This window comes from Suricata suricatta, chromosome 10 (assembly GCF_006229205.1).
Source record: "Suricata suricatta isolate VVHF042 chromosome 10, meerkat_22Aug2017_6uvM2_HiC, whole genome shotgun sequence".
Classification (NCBI taxonomy): Eukaryota; Metazoa; Chordata; class Mammalia; order Carnivora; family Herpestidae; genus Suricata; species Suricata suricatta.
The window spans coordinates 94,496,008-94,514,758 of record NC_043709.1 but is presented as its reverse complement, the minus strand read 5'-3'; the positions used below and the strand labels follow the sequence as shown (position 1 = coordinate 94,514,758).

At 36.2% G+C, this 18,751-nt stretch overlaps 1 protein-coding gene across 1 annotated transcript; it reads right to left on the bottom strand.

Annotated features, from left to right (window-relative positions):
* Positions 1-2,787: 2,787 nt before the first annotated feature.
* LOC115304203 (killer cell lectin-like receptor 2) lies at positions 2,788-17,986 on the bottom strand. Its single transcript, XM_029954290.1, has 7 exons — positions 17,821-17,986; positions 16,088-16,204; positions 14,730-14,819; positions 13,134-13,337; positions 8,680-8,822; positions 6,260-6,366; positions 2,788-2,950 (listed from the first exon to the last, which is right to left on the bottom strand). The coding sequence occupies exons 1-7, from the start codon at positions 17,915-17,917 to the stop codon at positions 2,788-2,790; spliced, it is 921 nt and encodes a 306-aa protein (XP_029810150.1). The 5' UTR covers positions 17,918-17,986.
* Positions 17,987-18,751: the final 765 nt, after the last annotated feature.

Sequence of the window (18,751 nt, the reverse complement as noted above, 5' to 3'; positions counted from 1 at the left end):
TTTGATGTAGGCAATGATTTCTTAGATAAGGCATAAAAAGCACCAAAAAAAAAAAAAAGGAAAAATAATACATGAGGGTTCATCAAAAATGTAAGACTTCTGCTTCTGGGACGACACCATTAAGAAAATGAAAAGAGGGGCACCTAGGTGACTCAGTCGGTTGAGCAGCTGACCTTGGCCTAGGTCATGATCTCAGGATTCATGGGGTCGAGCCCCATACCAGGCTCTGTGCTGACAGCTCAGTGCCCAGAGCCTGCTTCAGATTCTGCCTCTCTCTCTTTCTCAAAAATAAATAAACATTAAAAAAAGAAAATGAACAGAGAAGACAGAAACTGGGAGAAAGTACTTGCAATACATATATCTAACAAAGAATTTGCATCTAAGTTATATAAAGAACACTTACAACTCCAATTTAAAACAAGACTGAACAGACACTTCAATGGGCAAAAAACTAAACAGACACTTCACAACAGAAGATATACAAATGGCCAATAAACACGAGAAGATGCTCAATGTCATTAGTCTTCAGGGAAATGCAAACTAAAAAATACAAGAAGATACCATTACACACCCACCATAATGGCTAAATTTTAAAAGACTGATAGTATCAGGTACCAGCAATGATCTGCAGCAACTGAAATTCTCATATGTTGCTATTGGGAAAGTAAAACGTTGCAAGGACATTGGAAAACAAACTAGAAATTACCATAGGACTCAACAATCAAACTCCTAGATATTTAATAATTTAAAAAAAATAATCTCAAAATAAATATATAAACTTAAAAGGAGGGGCACCTGGGTTGCTCAATAGGTTGAACATCCGACGCCTAATTTCAAATCAGGTCATAACCTCATGGTTCATGAGATTGAGCCCTGGCTGGGGCTCTGCACTGACAGCACAGAGCCTGCTTAGGATTCTCTCTCTCTCTCTCTCTCTGCCCGTCTCCCACTAGTACGTGCAGTTGCTCTCTCTCTCTCCCTCTCTCTCTCAAAATAAATAAATAAACTTAAAAAAAATTAAAACACATGTCCACACAGAAACTTATACAGAAGTATTCATGACAGGTTTATTCATAATAACCAAGAGTAGGAAATACATCAAATGTCCATAGATAGGTGAACAAACTCTGATGCATTGGTACAGTGGAATACGACTCAACCAAAAAAGAATGAACTGCTGATACAATAAAGAACATGGATTAATTAAAAAACATGCTGAGAAAAAAAATCAGTTTCAAAACAGTACATGATTATGAAATTCCATAACAGTGAAAAGTAATCCTTAGTGACAGAATGTGTAACTGGTCGTCTGGGAACAAGTGGGTAGTGAGAGACAAGGAAGGAACTTTTGCAGGTGGTAGAAATGTTCTATGTCCTGACCTGATGGTGTTTAAGAGGTGTCTACATTTGTTAAAAACCCACTGATCCCATCACTTGAAATGGATGCATTTTAAGAGAATAACTCAATAAAGTTGTATTTTAAGATGTTAAGGTCAAGAAAAAAACCCTGAGGAATTCTCCCAGATTAAAAGAGATTAAAGAGACATCACAACTGGGGCACCTGGGGGGCTTAGTCAGTTGATCAACCGACTCTTGACTTCAGCTCAGATCATGATTCCAGGGTCGTTAGATCAGGCCTCGTGTTGGGCTCAGCACTGAGCATGGAGTCTGCTTAAGGTTCTCTCTCTCTCCCGCAGGCTGTCCCTCTCACACACTCTCTAAAATAAAATTTAAAAAAAGAAATGAGAGACATCACAACTAAATGTATCACATGACCCTGAAACGTGCAGGAAAAATACCTATAAATGATATTATCAGGGTAGTTGACAAATTGAATGTGGGTTATAGATGAAATCACAGTACTCTGTCAATGCTAAATTCTTGATTTTGATAATTTTACTATGCCTATACAAGACAAAGTACTAGTTCTAATAAAATATTTAGCAAAGGGACATAATGACGCCAATTTATTATCAAATCGGATGAGCAAGGTGGGAGGAAGAGGGGGGTAGAGAGGGAGAGAGAGAAGGACGGTAAAGCACAGATAGAACAAAATATTAACAAATGGTAAATGTGCAAAGGTTATATGAGAGGTGTTTTTTTTTAATTTTTAATGTTTGAGAGTGAGAAAGAGACAGAATGTGAGCGGGAAAGGGGCAGAGAGAGGGAGACAGAATCTGAAGCAGGCTCCAGGCTCTGAGCTGTCAGCACAGAGCCCGAAGCGGGGCTCGAACTCACACACCCTGAGATCACAACCTGAGCTGTAGTCAGACACTTATCCAACTCAGCCACCCAGGCGCTCCATGAGAGTTTTTATAATGTTGTTTCACCTATTCAGGAAGTATAAAATTATAACAAAAGGAAACACGTTTTAATGAGAGGTGATTATGTAGATGGGAGAAGAAAGGCTAGAAAATTATGTTTTAGATCTTAATTGTGCCTTCCTTCAAAGCCGATGCTATTGAAATTATTCATCCTATTAATAAGGAAAAGACCAGGCTGTCAGAGTTGTCTCATTGGTTCTGTGGGTGGCTCAGGGAAAATAGATAAGGAGAATTTCTCAGGGCCATTAAAGGGAAAATTGCTCTCCAAAGACAAAATCGTGCACTCTCCCCCAAGAAGAGATCAGGTATCTGATTTCTTAAACCATAGTCCAAAAAGAACATGTTCCTCCTTCTCTAACTCATCTCTGTTTCCACCATAAACTAAGCCCTGCTATCAAAAACATTAGTTTGTTAATAATCACAAATTATCACAGGAACAAACAAAAAATTACAAAATTCCATCTCACCTTTTCTTCTTATAACTATTAATGCAGGGAGAGAAAACATTATCAATTGTCTTTTCACAGACACAACCATACATATGAGAGCACTCAATATTTGTTGTTCTTGTTGACGATAAAAATGCACATTGTCCTCTCCCAGAAGAATTCATGAATGTATAGTGTCTGTAGACAGAAAGCATACATGGTCAGCTGTTTACTTCTGAAGTTGACGATAACATAAATATTAATTTTTTAAGTCCGTTGCCTAAAGATCTAGAAAATGGAAATGTTACAACTTCATCACTAAAAGATTTTCTTTTGGACTTAGCCTATTAAATAGAATATCAGCCTTCTGATCACATGATAATCTCTCATTTTACATTACACTGGGATTTTGTGTTCTGAAGGCAAAACTACCTTGTAGTATTGCTATGGAATCCTGATAGAGTAAGCCTGCTTTTTCATGTAAAATTTTCAGTAAAAGTGAAAGATTAAAAAGAAGAAGAACTAAACTTCTGTGACACAAATAAGAGGTCTTGCACACATTTACCTTAAGGAGAAAAAGTAGAATGGAATACAGTCAGGGATGAGGTTGTTGTTTAATTCACATTTTTTGTTTTGTTTCTTTTCCTTTCCTACCCCATAGCTAATAGTTACTAACTAAAATATGACAATACATTGAAAAATATTTAAAGCAAAACTTCTATTTCAGCAAAGTGGTGGATTAGGAGGCAGAACTACCTTCCTATTGAAACAATTAAATATGCTGAGTTAAAAAAAATTGAAACCTTTCTGAATAAATTTGTGAGCTTACAAGAAGCAAGTTCATACTCAGGTTGAAATGGAAACCCAGAAGGATAAGTGAGCCCTGGAGTCAATTCTTTCCTTAATTGATGTAGTGGGCTGCATAATGAACTTCACTCAAGTTTCCAAATGGAAGCCAAGGTACACAGAGTTGAGACCCTGAAGGATATATCTTCAAATGTAAACTATCCTTAAGATGTCTTGAACCTTGGACTTAAGCAGCAGAAAAAATGAATAATCCCACCTGAGTCCAAAATTACTAACCAAGCCACATGTAATTTGTATTTGCTGTATATTTGAATATCCAAATCTCTTACAGAAAAGAAAAAAAGAAACAAAAAGGAAGATACATGAAACTAAGTAGCTTGGGAGGCATGGGCTGAAAGCATAAGATGTATTAAATATACAGATGGATGAGTAAATCAGTAACCTTTCAGGTATCGATACAGTAAGTAGAGCATAGGAAAGGAAGAAAGAGCCAAGCAGACCTAAATGCCTCCCTCAAAATATACATTATGAACATAGATACTCAACATCCATGAGGTCTTAAATCCACCTCCCACTGGTGACATGCCTCCTGGCTCTCCACCTAAGAAACTCAAATAAAATCCATACCTCACATCAGGTTCACTGAAATGCTGCAATAGTGACTGGACTTGCATGTTCCTGCCTCTCTCCAATAGAGAAAATGTGTATACTGGCCATAGAGCCTTCTGTTTGGTGGACGTCAAAACTCAAAGGATGCCCTAGAAACCACACCATTATCAGGAAAGGGGTATGCAGAAGAAATCAGGTCATATGAAGATTCCATTAACCAGGATTCAAATGATCCTTTCACCCACTTGCACCCCATTCTGAGTTTGACAATTGATCCCACCCCATCCCAACGTGAAAAGCTATCCCATTTCTTTCCCCTTGCATGGTACTATGTTTTTATTGATTCAATTAACTGTACAAGTTAGGCATCTTAATTTGGTCCATGAGCTTTTCTGGCCTAACCTTCTAAGGTCTTTGCCTAGAAGTGTACTCACTATGTGTATATCAAAGTAATTTCCTACATCACATCTCTTGTAAACTTTCAGCCCCAAATTACACTTGTAAGCCCCAAATTACTTGTAAGACCTAAACTTAGAATTAAAAGTGGCCCAGATAGTAGGATAAGAGGAGAATAAAACCAGAGAAGTCTTGAGTATGTGTATACATTTGAAATAAATCAGAAACTTGTTACCTTAAAAAAAAGAAAATAAATAAATAAATAAAAGTGGCCCAGATACATAGCACCCCAAGGTATCCCAAAACAGCAAATTATCTTTTGAAAATGCAACCTTCAGCTTGGTCCCCAAATAATTTCCACAGCAGTTCACAAAGAAAAACAAAAATCAATAAACACTACAAAGAAAATGACACCATGAACAAAAGCAAGCAGAAACAATAGAGCAGACCCACAAGACTGCAAATATTAGAATGATCAGATACCAAATATAAATAAATATGTTTGATATCTTTCAAGAAATAAATGATGGCTTGAAAATAATGAGTAACTAGCAAGATTTGAAAACTTAGAATCCTCAGAAATAAAAAATATGAGTTAAGATTTTTTAAAAGTCATTGAACAAATTTAAAAAGATTATAACTAAATAGAAACCCAAGAGTTTACAAAATAGTGCATTTCAAAATAAAACTTTAAGGGTGCCTAGCTGGCTCAGTTGGAAGAGCATGCGACTCATATCAGGATCATGAGGTTGAGCCCCATATTGGGTGTAGACATCACTTACTTACTTACTTACTTACTTACTTACATAAACAAACAAATTCAAAATAAAACCATAGTGAAGGTATATGTATTCATGTGTGTTTGTGTATACTTGTATACATTTATGATTATAAATAATATAACTAATAATATACAGATCATATGATGTGATATTTCAAACATACGGAAAATATCCTAAGTCAAAAATACATTTAATACATCTAACCTACTAGGTCAGCCTAACATACCTTAAATATGATCAGAACACTGATGTTAGCCTTTAGGTGGGCAAAACCATCTAACACAAATCCTATTTTATACTTATCTCCTGTGATTTATCAAACACTACAGTGAAAGTAAAAACCTGAATGGTTCTAAGTGTCCGGGATGGTGATCTTGTGATCACGTGGCTGACTGGAAGTTGCAGCTGCCACCGGCCAGCATCACAAGAGACCACACTGCATGTCACCAGCCCAGAAAAAGATCATATGAAATACTGAAAGTACAATTTCCACTGCATATTGCTTTCATGTCATTGTAAAGTAGAAAAATTATAAATCAAACCATTGTGATTCAGGGACCATCTACAAAGGAGTTTCAGATGAATCTGGGGTATCTTCATTTGTCATTGTGGGAGGGATCACTATAGCTCAGTCAGAATGACTCACTTTATGATTTTGGTTTATTTTGTGTACATTGAAACACATACTTCTGAGAATGTGCTTAGTTAGCATCATAATTCTGTTAATAATAGGTATGATGTTTCCCTTTCTTTTTAATTTTACTTCCTAAAACTTTTTCTTAATCATTCCACTTGTTCTTACCAATGACCTCTGTGGGAAAACTGTGGGAAACAAGAGAAGATTCTTTTTAGATAGTCATCCTGACTCCAACACCAATGCTGGAGTTTGAATGCATTCATTCCAGAGACTTACTTCCCTGGAAGTGGGTCACTGTCAGTCCATTTCCATTTTCTTTCACTTTCATTATATGATAATCCAATCCAGTAATTATTCTTATTAATTTGGGCTTGAATGAAGGTCTGTAAAGGAAACAAAACATGTGACTAGCTCCCATCTGTTAGATAAATGAAAAAAACAGGTAAAGGTCCCAGCTATTTTTTTTTTTACTTTTTTTAATGTTTTGTTTATTTCTGAGACAGAAAGAGACAGAGCAGGAACACGTAGGGGCAGAGAGAGAGGGATACACAGAATGGGAAGGAGGCGCCAGGCTCTGAGCTGTCAGCACAGAGCCGGACACAGGGCCGGAACCCACGAATGTGAGATCATGACCTGAGCCGAAGTCTGAGGCTTAACTGACTGAGCCACCCAGGCGCCCCAGGTCCCAGCTATTTCTACAGCCAGTACTCTGCTATGTCCCACACCATCCTTCATCTCTACTTCCTAGAAGACTTCCTCTCCCCTTCATCCCTGTGCTTTTATTTTCCAAAGTAACTTTTTTTACTTATAGATTATTTACTGAATATTAAAAATGGCTGCCATGGGGTTCCTGGGTGGTTCAGTCTGCTAAGCATCCAACTCTTGATTCTGGCTCAGGTCATGATCTCACTGTCATAAGATTGAGCCCCACGTTGGGCTCCATGCCCAACTGCTTAAGATTCTCTCTCCCTCTCTCACTGCTCCTCCCCTGCTCATGCCCGTTCTCTCTCAAAAATAAACAAACAAGTAAATATAAAAACAAGAATTAAAAAAATGAAAATGAAAAAAATTAAAATTAAATGGGGAACTCCTGGGACACCTGGTGACTCATTCGGTTAAGCATCTTTTGGTTTCAACTTGTGGTCATGATCTTGTGGTTTTGTGAGTTCAAGCCCCGCATCAGGCTCTGAGCCTACTTGGGATTCTCTCTCTCCCTCTCTGCCCCTTTCCCACTCGCTCTGTCTCCTTGCCTCTCAAAATAAATAAATAAATTTAAAAAAATTTTTTTACTGGAGAACCCCTTCAAAAAAATTTTTTTAATAAAATCAAAACCAAAAATGGCTACAAGTCTCATGGATTATTTAAAACATGAAAAAAATGATAAATCCAAATATTTAACAGTAGACTTGTTAAACAATTTATGACACTATGAAACTACTCAAAATCATGTTCCAGAAAAATACTTAAGGATGTTGAAAGTGATCATTCCATATTCTTAGATGAAGAAAGGAATCTTCAAAACAAATTTATTAAAATAAGAAGTATAATAGGAAGTTGTGCGTCAGAGCTGGGAGAGGCTTGCTATAATTTAGTAGTTAGAAGGGGTGAAGGGAAAAGGGGCAGTATTTGGAAATATTTGCTATGTCAAAAAAATGTAATACATCAAAGTGACGTATTATACAATGTCTGATTAAATGGGTGTATGTATTTTAAAATATAGGTTTAAATTTAAGTGGGCTTTACTGCAACAAATGAAAATTATTTTATGACTTGATATCCTAAATTCTTTTATATTGTGATTTAAAACATCTATTAGATTTGCATACAAATTTTGTGTTGTTTTACTAAGTGAAAAGTAGAGGTTTCAGACTGATCTTGAAAACATTTCTCAGTAAAAAATATTCTGTGTATGTGGACAGTTTTAATCAGTAATAAACTTGAAAGATAATTTTGATATCGTCACTTTATTTTCTCTTTCTACAATTCTTTTTCAAAAAATATGCATCTTGATACAATATATTAGAATATTGATCAAATAAATGTAATTTACAGATGCAATGAAAATTGCTGTGAGCCTAATTTGTAAAATGGTTATCCCTTTTATGTTACTCATTATTATCCCCCATTCTGCAGATGGAAAAACTGAGACCCAGAGGCTAAGCAATTCACCCAAGGTCACTCAGCTAGAAAGTGACAGAACTGGATTTGCCTGATGCCAAGGCAGTCTGGCTCCTGGGTTCCTAATAACACCTACTGGATTAGATTGCCTCAAGGCCCTTAGGTGTCACTTTTAAAGATGAATAACCACTGTTTCCAGGCTGCAAATACCAAAGGGTTAAGAACTCCATTGAAGGAGAGCCATGCTTTTCAGTGAGCTGTTCTGCACATGCCTTAGAAAAGGAAGCGAAGGCAAAGGCTTAAACTGAATCTTCAAGGGGGTTTCCTTTCCGGAAATCTTAATGGTCATCATGAATAGATAATGTATGTGTAATGCTTAGTAAGTAGCAACATCATAAATGCGCAACCGTAGGCAGGGTTTTCCAGAACGCTTCACTTTCTTAAGTACACAATTTTTGCTCACTCAACAGACACAACCCAGATCCCTCTTTCTGGATTTCCCCATCCTCATTGTCTTGGGTTGGAGGGTTAGAGACATCGTGCAAGAAAATAAAAGTGAATGTAACAGCTCATGTTACCAGTTCATCTTGATCATTTATCTTCAGAAGAGATGAATTATAACTTTGGCAAGTCTGTTTACATCCGTTCCAGTTTTTAGTTTCAAGAATAAAATAGTAACAACTTATTCCATAACACAACCAGTGGTTTTCATAGAGTTTGCCTGCAATATATAAGGTGAAATATTACCTGGTATTCTGTTAAGCAGAGCAATATCTTTATCAGCCCTCCACAACTCAGTAAAACCTTAATAGGTCTCAATAATGATAATATTAGTTTCATCAGGTGTAGGGGCCCATTCAGCCAAACGGCCTGTTGAGATCCCGCTGTGAACCACCAGGAGGAACGCACATGTCCCTAGCATAGCTGGAGGGTGCGCCCCTGGTGCAGTAGGGTCTCTCAGTTGAGGACCAGGATTGAGCCGCTCTCCTGGGAGACTGAGCGTACAGTGTCATATGGCTTATTGGGTCCTGCTTTCCTTTGTTTTAAAGAATGTGCGCATGACCTCTTGATCAAGATGGATTAGAGACTGGAGTTAGTTTTCTCTGACCTATTAATTATAGTTTCGGTGAGTGGGCAAATTTTCAGATTGAAACTCCCTTCCTGGTCAGGGGCACTTTACCCGTAAATCATGTTCACCTTTATGAAAGGATAGCCTTTTCTTAAGCTTCGATTAATATTATACTATATACATGAAACAGACCCCCACTGGTGTATTTTGAGTGATGAATTACGTTTTTGATCTTCTGTATTGTACCTCATTCCTGTTTTTAATTTTATGTTCTCTCTTCCATGAAAATAATAATTTTTTTGACACGTGTGATTCTTACCCTGAGTCTTAAGAAGTTACAAACAATGTAATCATTAGAAGAATGATGTAATCACCTATAGTATATAAAGATCCTAAGCATCACAGTAAAGTGTAATCTTGCCACCATTCACTTTGCCTGTGTTCTTTCTTACAGATACTTCGCCAACACCAACCCCCTACTCAGGGACCCTTAGATAGTGGTGTGTGGGCTGGTCCCCCACAATCAAGACTCTGGAATGTAAAGAGATAGCTCTCATATTCATTTCGGCACTATTCACAATAACCAAGATATGAAAACAACCCCAAGTGTCCCTTGATGGATGAATAAAGAAAAGGTGATATATACATTCAATAAAATACTATTCAGCCTTTAAGAAAAGGAATTCCTGAAGAGGCAATGGCACGGATTAACCTAGAGAATATTATGCTAAGTGAAATAGGCCAATCACAGAAAAATAAATACTTTATGCTTCCATTTATATAAGATACAAAAAAAAGTCAAATTCAGAGAAATAGAAAGTGGAATGTGGTTGCTAGTGGCTAGAAGAGGGGGAAATAAGGAGCTTTTGTTCAATGGGTTTCAGTTATGCAAGATGATTAAGTTCTAAAGATCTGCAGCTGTACAACATAGTGCCTTTGGTTAACATTACTGAAGTGTGCCCTAAAAAACGTGTTAAAAAGGTACCCTTGTGTTAAGTGTTCTTACCCACTCCCAGAAAGAGGAACATGAGAAAAGTTTTGGCGGTAATAGACATGTCTATTTCCCTGAATATGGATGATTTTACAGATATATACACATGTTCAAACTTGTCAAATTATATACACTAAATATGTGCAAATTTTGTGTATTAATAATACCTCAATAAAACTGGTTTTAAAACAATAAAAGTATTTTTTTAATATTCTGGAATACTTTCTAAATAAAAGAAATGTTATTGTTTGGATTTTTTTTCTTTTCCTCATATACTTTATAATGTACCAAATTTTTGAAATATTATTGATTCTTTAATAACAGAGTAGATAAATTCCTACAAACTACCATATTGAAATGATATTAAATATGCAAAATCTTTGCAACCTCTATGAAAATAACACCAGCATTCTTCACAGAGCTAGAAAAAACAATCCTAAAATTTGTATGGAATCAGAAAAGTCCCTGAATAGCCAAAGCAATCTTGAAAAAGAAAACTAAAGCTGGAGACATCACAATCCCAAACTTCAAGCTGTATTACAAAGCTGTAATCATCAAGACGGTATGGTACTGGCACAAAAACAGACACATAGTTCAATAGAACAGAACAGAGAACCCAGAATTGGCCCCACAAATGTATGGCCAACTTATCTTTGACAAAGCAGGAAAAAGTATCCAATGGTAAAAGGCAATCTTTTCAGCAAATGGTGATGGAGAAAAACTGGACAGAATATGCAGAAAAACGAACCTGGACCACTTTCTGAGATAATATACAAAAATAAACTCAAAATGGATAAAAGACCTAAATGGAACACAAGAAGCCATCAAAATCCTACAGGAGAGAGCAGCCAAGAACCTCTTTGACCTCAGCTACAGCAACTTCTTACTCAACACATTTTTGGAGGCAAGGGAAACAAAAAGCAAAAATGAACTACTGGGACCTCATCAAAATAAAAACCTTCTGCACAGCAAAGGAAACAATCACCAAAACTAAAAGGCAATCAATGGAATGGGAGAAGATATTTGCAAATGACATATCAGATAAAGGGTTAGTATCCAAAATCTATAAAGAACTTATCAAACTCAACACTCACAAAACAAATAATCCAGTTAAGAAATGGGAAAAAGACATAAATAGACACTTCTCCAAAGAAGACATCCATAAGGCCAACTGACACATGAAAAAATGCTCAATGTCACTCATCATCAGGGAAATACAAATCAAAACCATAATGGGATATCCCCTCACACTTGTCAGAATGGCTAACATTCACAACTCAGGCAACAACAGATGTTGGCAAGGAGGCGGAAAATGAGGATCTCTTCTACAGTGCTGGTGGGAATGCAAACTGGTTCAGCCACTCTGGAAAACAGTCTGGAGGTTCCTCAAAACATTAAAAATAGAACTATCCTATGACCCAGCAATTGCCCAACTAAGTGTTTATCCAAGGGGTACAGGTGTGATATTTTGAGGGGGCACATGCACCCAATGTTTATAGCAGCACTATCATCAATAGCCAAAGGATGGAAAAGGCCCAAATGTCCATTGACAGATAAGTGGATAAAGAAGATGTGGTATATATATAATAGGGCACCTGGGTGGCTCAGTTGGTTAAGCATCAACTTTGGCTCAGGCCATGATCATGATCTCATAATTTGTGAGTTTGAGCCCCACGATGGACTCTGTGCTAATAGCTCAGAGCCTGGAGCCTGCTTCAGATTCTGTGTTTCCCTCTCTCTCTTTGCCCTTCCCCCATGCTCACTCTCTCTCTCTCTCTCAAATAAAAATAAACATTTTTAAAGAAAGAAGAAGATGTGGTGTGTATACATATATATATATATATATATATATATATATATATATACACATACATAAAATGAAGTATTACTCAGCAATCAAAAAGAATGAAATCTTGCCATTTGCAACTTTGTAGATAGAACTAGATGGTATTATGCTAAATAAAATTAGCCAGAGGAAAAAAATGTCTTTTGACTTCACTCATATGAGGACTTTAAGATACAAAACAGATGAACATAAGGGAAAGGAAACAAAAAGAATATAAAAACAGGGAGGGGGACAAAATATAAGAGACTTTTAAATATAAATATAGAAAACAGAGGGTTTCTGGAGGAGTTGGGGGTGGGGGGATGGGCTAAATGGGTAAGGGGCCTTAAGGAATCTACTCCTATATGCTAACTAACTTGAATGTAAATTAGCAAATAAAGTATAAAAAAATTTAAAAACCAAAGGGACAAAAAAATATATGCAAAACCTTTGTAAACTCCAAATCCTAACCAAATATAAATAATTGGTGATTAACCAGGTCAATTCATTTCACCATTATGCATGATAATAGTTTATTATATGAGACTTAATATTCTTATCTCTTGGATGTTTTTAATGGTATTATCACACACTGAGCTGCACAAACATCAATACTTAGGCAAAAGCACCAAGGGCAGAGCCCTGCAGAGAGCTTACAGACCAAGTATCTAAAGTCAAGGTGGAATGGAAACACATGCACACAATCATCTTTACAAGACCATCCAAAGAAAAGGCCTTGTACCCATTTTAGCTAAAGTATATTTTTACCAACAGTCTCCATATTTCTAATCAGCAACAAAGTGGAGTACCTAATTTGCCCACAGGTCCAAAACGGTCCAATATTTTAGGGAAGCTGACACAGTATTTCACCTTCTGGGAGCAGTAGAAAGGCAGGGATTGCCACTGAGTTTGAGGGAAATATAGAGCCCTGTGAATCTATACATGGCTCCTGGGGTCTCGGTCTCATATTTGACAGAAACAAACCCAAAAACGCATATTACATCTCAGAGGGAGAAATAAAAAGTTGTCTAGTAGACCTACATCACTAGCATATATCACAAGACTGCCTATTTAGCCTTAAAGCTTCTGGAAGGAGAAGACAAATCAAATAAAGACAAATCATACAATCTTCAAGATTCCTTCATACCTTCAATTATTCTGGAACATATTTCCTTAAAATTCTGTTTCATTTTCATCAGAAGCCTTTCATTTCCAAGACTGTTATATTCTAAAGTCTTATTTGTCAAATGTTGCTTCTTGAGGCAGCTGTCATTTTGCACAGTTTGGAACTCTTGACTCAAGTTTCCTATCTTTTCCCTCTGCTGATTGTTTTCTTGAATATACTGAAAAACTAAATTAAAAGCATGGATATAATACAAAAGTACTCAGAATGCCTAACTGTTAAAATTTAAGACAAAAGAAAAGTCTCACTTTGACAAACAGCCCATTTCATTACTTTAAATGAGTAAGTTGACATTTAGAAAGTAACATCTCAATAAACTAACCATAGAAATGGAAACATCAAATTTTACACTATACTAGGAAATGGAGTATAGAATAAATAATAAAATTATGATGGTAATACCTTATAATTCAGTTTAGTTTCTTTTAAAAGTTAGCACATCATTTATAAATAGGTACCAAAGTAAAAACCAGTCAATCAACTTTTAGCAACACGTCTTGTGAATATGAAAATCTGCACTTAGAGACATGAGGAAATATCACTGTTATTGGAGGAGGTAGATTATCCACAGAAGAAAAGAGAGACAGATTTAAATATGTACATTTATCTGAGTGTAATATATTAGTGATTTTCTTGAAAAATGTCAAGAAATTCAAATAAAAGATAAAAGTTGAATTCAAGGGGCACCTGGGTGGCTCAATCAGTCAAGCATCCACCTCTTCATTTCCACTCAGGTCATGACCTTGCAGTTTCCTGGATTTAAGACCTATGTGGGGCTCTTCATTGGCAGCATGGAGCCTGCTTAGGATTCTCTCTCCTCTCTCTCCCTCTCTCTCTCTCTCTCTCTCTCTCTTTCTCTCTATCTCTGCCCCTCTCCCACTCATGCTGTCTTTGTCTCTCTCAAAATAAATAAATAAACTTTTAAAAAATTATTTAAAAAGTTGAATTCAAGATCATCTAATGTCTATGTACAGAATCAATCTTTCTACTAAACTATATCCTCATTCAATACTTAGAAAACATCACGAGAAAGTCATAATTTCTTTTGAACAGCTGTTTCTTGAAGAATGTTTAAGAATCACAATGATCTGGGGCACCTGGGTGGCTCAGTCAGTTAAGCTCTGACTTCAGCTCAGGTCATGATCTCATGGTTCGTTGGTTCAAGCCCTGCATTGGGCTCTGTGCTGACAGCTCTGAGTTCTGTGTCTCCCTCTTTCTCTCTGCCCCTCACCCACTCGTGCTCGCTCTCTCTCTCTATCTCAAAAATCAATAAACATTTAAAAATTTAAAAAAAAGAATCACAATGATTTGAACTCAGAAGTAGAATATGACTAAGTCCTGTATATAAAGGAATGTTATCATGTATTACACAAACTGAGACAATTCACTGAATTGTAGAGTCACTGGAATAAGTAAAATGAAAATACCACTGTGACATGTCTGGGGAAAGTGGCACCTGGGACATTCCCTGATGGGAGTCAGGGAACAATTAACGGAGCACAATTAATATTTGCACAATTAGTGGTCCCTGCTATTACTCAGGCTTGAAGGATTACTCACTCTTTGTCCCCAGCACTGTGACTATCACCAATAGTAGTAAACAGAGGATCCCAAGAATCACTGCAATGAGACACCAGGGCACTGAAAACTCTTTAAATAAAGAAGAAAGATAATCATCAAAGGCAGAGAGCATGGCCCACCACGAACCTTAGCCATTTCAAACAAAGAGATAATCTTCCCTAAAATTCTTACAAAAATATATTGTACAAATTGATTTAAATTTGTAACCTAGTAATTACAGTTTTAAAGTCTCAAATTTCTGGGATGGCTGGGTGGCTCAGTCGGTTGAGGGTCTAACTCTTGATTTCCGCTCAGGTCACGTTCCCAGGCTCATGGTATCAAGCCCCACATCAGACTCAGCACGGAGCTTACCCGAGATTCTCTCTCTTTCTCCCTCTGCCCCGCTCCCCTTTTATAAAAAATAAAAATAATAAAGTCTTATATTTCTGACTGAGAAACACCCACTGTAGAAATCCTACACATAAGAACAGTCCTATAGGATTTTAAAAGTACTTCCTAAGTACTAAATAGAAAGCTGTCTAATCTCTATGCAGTGCACCTGAAACTAGTACATTGCATGTCAACTATCTTTCAATTTAAAAAATCTAACCAGGTTTTTAAAAAGAACCACAGATGGCAATAGATGTAATACACATTTATAAGAATCCACATGGACATTGTAAACTGCTTCCTGTGATCACATGTAATCACAAAGAGGAAAGAAAAAGCAGTCAATATTCTGGAGGAATTGGTAGCCAATAGTGGAAATGTGATTGGGGTCCATCCTTAAAAGGGTTTCTAGAAATAAAATTTCCTTTGATTTGATTTGATAAATTAACACAGTAAAAGTTATTCTCATTTAGAGCTTGTGACAATATTTGAAGGTAGAGAGAAGAGAAAAGAGAACAGAAAAAAAATTGAAAGCTCCTTCAGTTTCTTCATTGCCATGAAGGTTTGGTAAATACTTAAGACATGTAAAACGCCTTCTGTCTGAATAAAAACATTGTTTCTAACAAACATTTTCACTTTTCAAGCAGCCTCTAAGACCTTTATTTCTCTAGGAAATGCAGTGTTTTCTTGAGACTCTACTCTGTCCTTCACTTTTCATGGCCTCAAAAATTCCTCTTGATCAAGTTCAAATAAAAACATTTTATTGAATTTACAAATTTAAAAGAATTCATCAATTTCTCCATTCTCACAAACTTAAAAAAAAAAAAAAAAGACTTGCTCGCTCTGCCGCTCTGCCACCTGTGCCATTATGGTTTCTTATCGCCATTTGAGAACTTGAAGGACAGACAAGAACTTTTTTTTCAAACGTCCAAGTTTGGCAATCTGTAAGAGACGCTTAAGACACATACCTTTGTCATCAGTTTTCCCAGGACTTTGAGTCCCACCTGGCCTTATTCTACTTTGTGACTCTGAAGGAGACTGAAGAAATCTCAGGGTGGAATAAATCACTTTCTGATTGCTCATCTCTACAGTAAGAAGGGAAATACGTTTTGCATTAAAAGCTTGCAACATGTGATTTCTTTCAAACGAAAGATTACAATTTCAGTCTATAGAAACATACCAGGAGCATGCCTAGAGGTGTGTGGGTATCTGTATGTATAAGGGGGTGTTTGGTTAACTCCTACAAGTGAGCAAAGCATGGGTACTGAGCCTGATTTATATAGGAAATAGAAAACCTTTCAATATTTCTGTTAAATTCATTTATACTTCTAGTGATTACTGCCATGATTATTAGAAATACAGAACATTTTTTAAATCTACCAATATTTGAATAGTCTGAGTCCTATTTGCCCAGCCAATTTAACTCACAGTGTTCATCACACATATACAAATATCGGGCAAATGTGAGGCACCATTATAGATTACTGACACTGTTTTAAAACGATCAATTTAAAAAACAAAAACTCTGTTTTTGAAATTCTGAAAAAGTATAAGTATCTTGACATAAAAAGGCTTATTATACATGTGCATATCTATATATAAATATTCAAAAGTTTTTGCATTATTTTCAGTTATAACATGACTCTAACAAAGTGTTTCCCAAAGTATATCCCATAAACCATCTGCAAAAGAATTATTAAGGGTTAACATTGCAGACTGGTCAACAATCCGATTCCAGTGCCCCATGCAAGATGTGCGGAATAAAAATCTCTTAGGGGTGCCTGGGTGGCCCGGTGGTTGAGCATTTGACTCTTGATTTTTACTCAGGTCATGATCCCAGGATTGTGGGATGGAACTTTGTGTGCTGAGCTCTGTGCTGAGCGTCAAGCCTACTTAAGATTCTCTCTCTTTCTTTCTCTCTCTCTCTCTGCCCCACTCCACTGCATGCATGTGTTCTCTCTCTCTCAAATAAAAAATAAATTAATTAAAAATCAACAATTAAAAACTCTTAGTTGGAGCCAAGACTCTTGTATTTATAATGCCAAATGATTCCATGTATATTTGAATTTTAGAAATAATTTTCCAGTGTATGATGTTATCACAGAAGCCTCGGTGAAAATAAAATTTGTCATATAGGCAGTCATTAGTTAATATCCATAAAGGATTTGATCCATATTAAAATTGGTATAAAAGGGAATTATTAAATAGCAAATCTCTAAAATTTACCTTGGTTCTTATATTAATCAGTGTGAAGAGACAATATCTAAGAAACAGAAAACATGGAAAACAAATGGTACATGTAACTATACTCTTTTTAAATTTTTTAATTCATTTATAACAGCTTCTAAACCTCTTCACATTTTGCCTACTTCCCTCAGGAAAAGGAGTGTTTTCATCTATACAGTCCTTTAAGATGGATAACAGGTAAATAATTCAACATGACAGCAAAAAATGCAGCATATTGAGAAAAAGAAAACAGCTTTCTGTGAAGGCTGCACTAGTTTTCACATCATTTAGAGTTCATGCAGTGCTGATGAGATCAATAGAAAATTCTTGCCTAGCAATCCCATATTCATGCCAAGCCATTTGTAATAAAATGCCATAGTCCTAGCATCTTTTCTCCTGAGAATCTTTTCTTTAGAAGTGGGACTAATAGGAAATTCAGCTAACAAAGATCTGAGGGAAACAAAAGCAAAGTTACCTGTGTCTATGCAATGCGGTGATGGAGGTGGAGAGAGCTGATCCAGAAATGAGGTGGAAGAAGTTGGCCTTTCCAATCCCGGATCCCTCGTGTGCATCGTGAGCTGTAAGATGGGAGGCAGGAGTGAATTGTCTCTGAATGGTATGCAGGCTAAAAAAATTAGTGCCCCTCCTCTTGACCAAAGCGGTGAAAGGAAATTGTATCAAAAGGCTGATGTTGAGGTATATCTTCCTACATTTCAACTAACCAACCACTTTGTACCCTTTGCAAAATAACATGCAAGGTCAATTATTTGAGGGCTGAAAATATAAACGAACACAGTTTGTTCTAAATTCTAATTAACCAAATAACTCTTAAATAGCCTGTCTGTTAGAAACTTTCTCTTACATGTTGGTATTTGAAAAAAAAAGATTATTCTTTTTTTCTATTTATGTGTACTACAGATAATGTATTTTAGGAATTATTTTTAAATGTCCACAAGGCCACTACAAAAATTTTGGCGTATATCTTTCTAATTGTTTATCCACACACTATGTTTATTATAAAAGTTGGAATCATTCCATGCATGACATTTTTGATGATTTTCTAATAAATGTTTCTACATTTAAAAAATATTCATCTACAATGTGATTTTAGAAACCATGGATAGTGATTATCCAGACAGATTATATCACAGTTTATGTAGGTGATCCCCTACTATTGGGCATCTGGGTTGTTTCCATGTTGTTTGCTAGCATAAAAAATATTTGGCCTTACTTTTGAATACTGTCTTAGGAAATATGCTTAAACATGAAATTATGGGATCAGTACATCAAAGAACTTTGATCCATATTGCCAAATGCCTTCCAGTAAAGTCACTCCCATTTATACACCACGAGTTGTGAGCGAAAATCCTCACATTTTATCTTTTAAGAAGACATACTGTTGAATC

Excerpts from the sequence above, each read along its gene's own strand:
- LOC115304203 (XM_029954290.1), bottom strand. The coding sequence starts at position 17,917 with ATGCACACGAGGGATCCGGGATTGGAAAGGCCAACTTCTTCCACCTCA. Across the intron at positions 14,820-16,087 it reads TGGGAAAACTGATGACAAAG|AGTTTTCAGTGCCCTGGTGT; the intron begins GTATGTGTCTTA and ends CTTTATTTAAAG. Across the intron at positions 2,951-6,259 it reads AGTGACCCACTTCCAGGGAA|ACACTATACATTCATGAATT; the intron begins GTAAGTCTCTGG and ends TTCTGTCTACAG.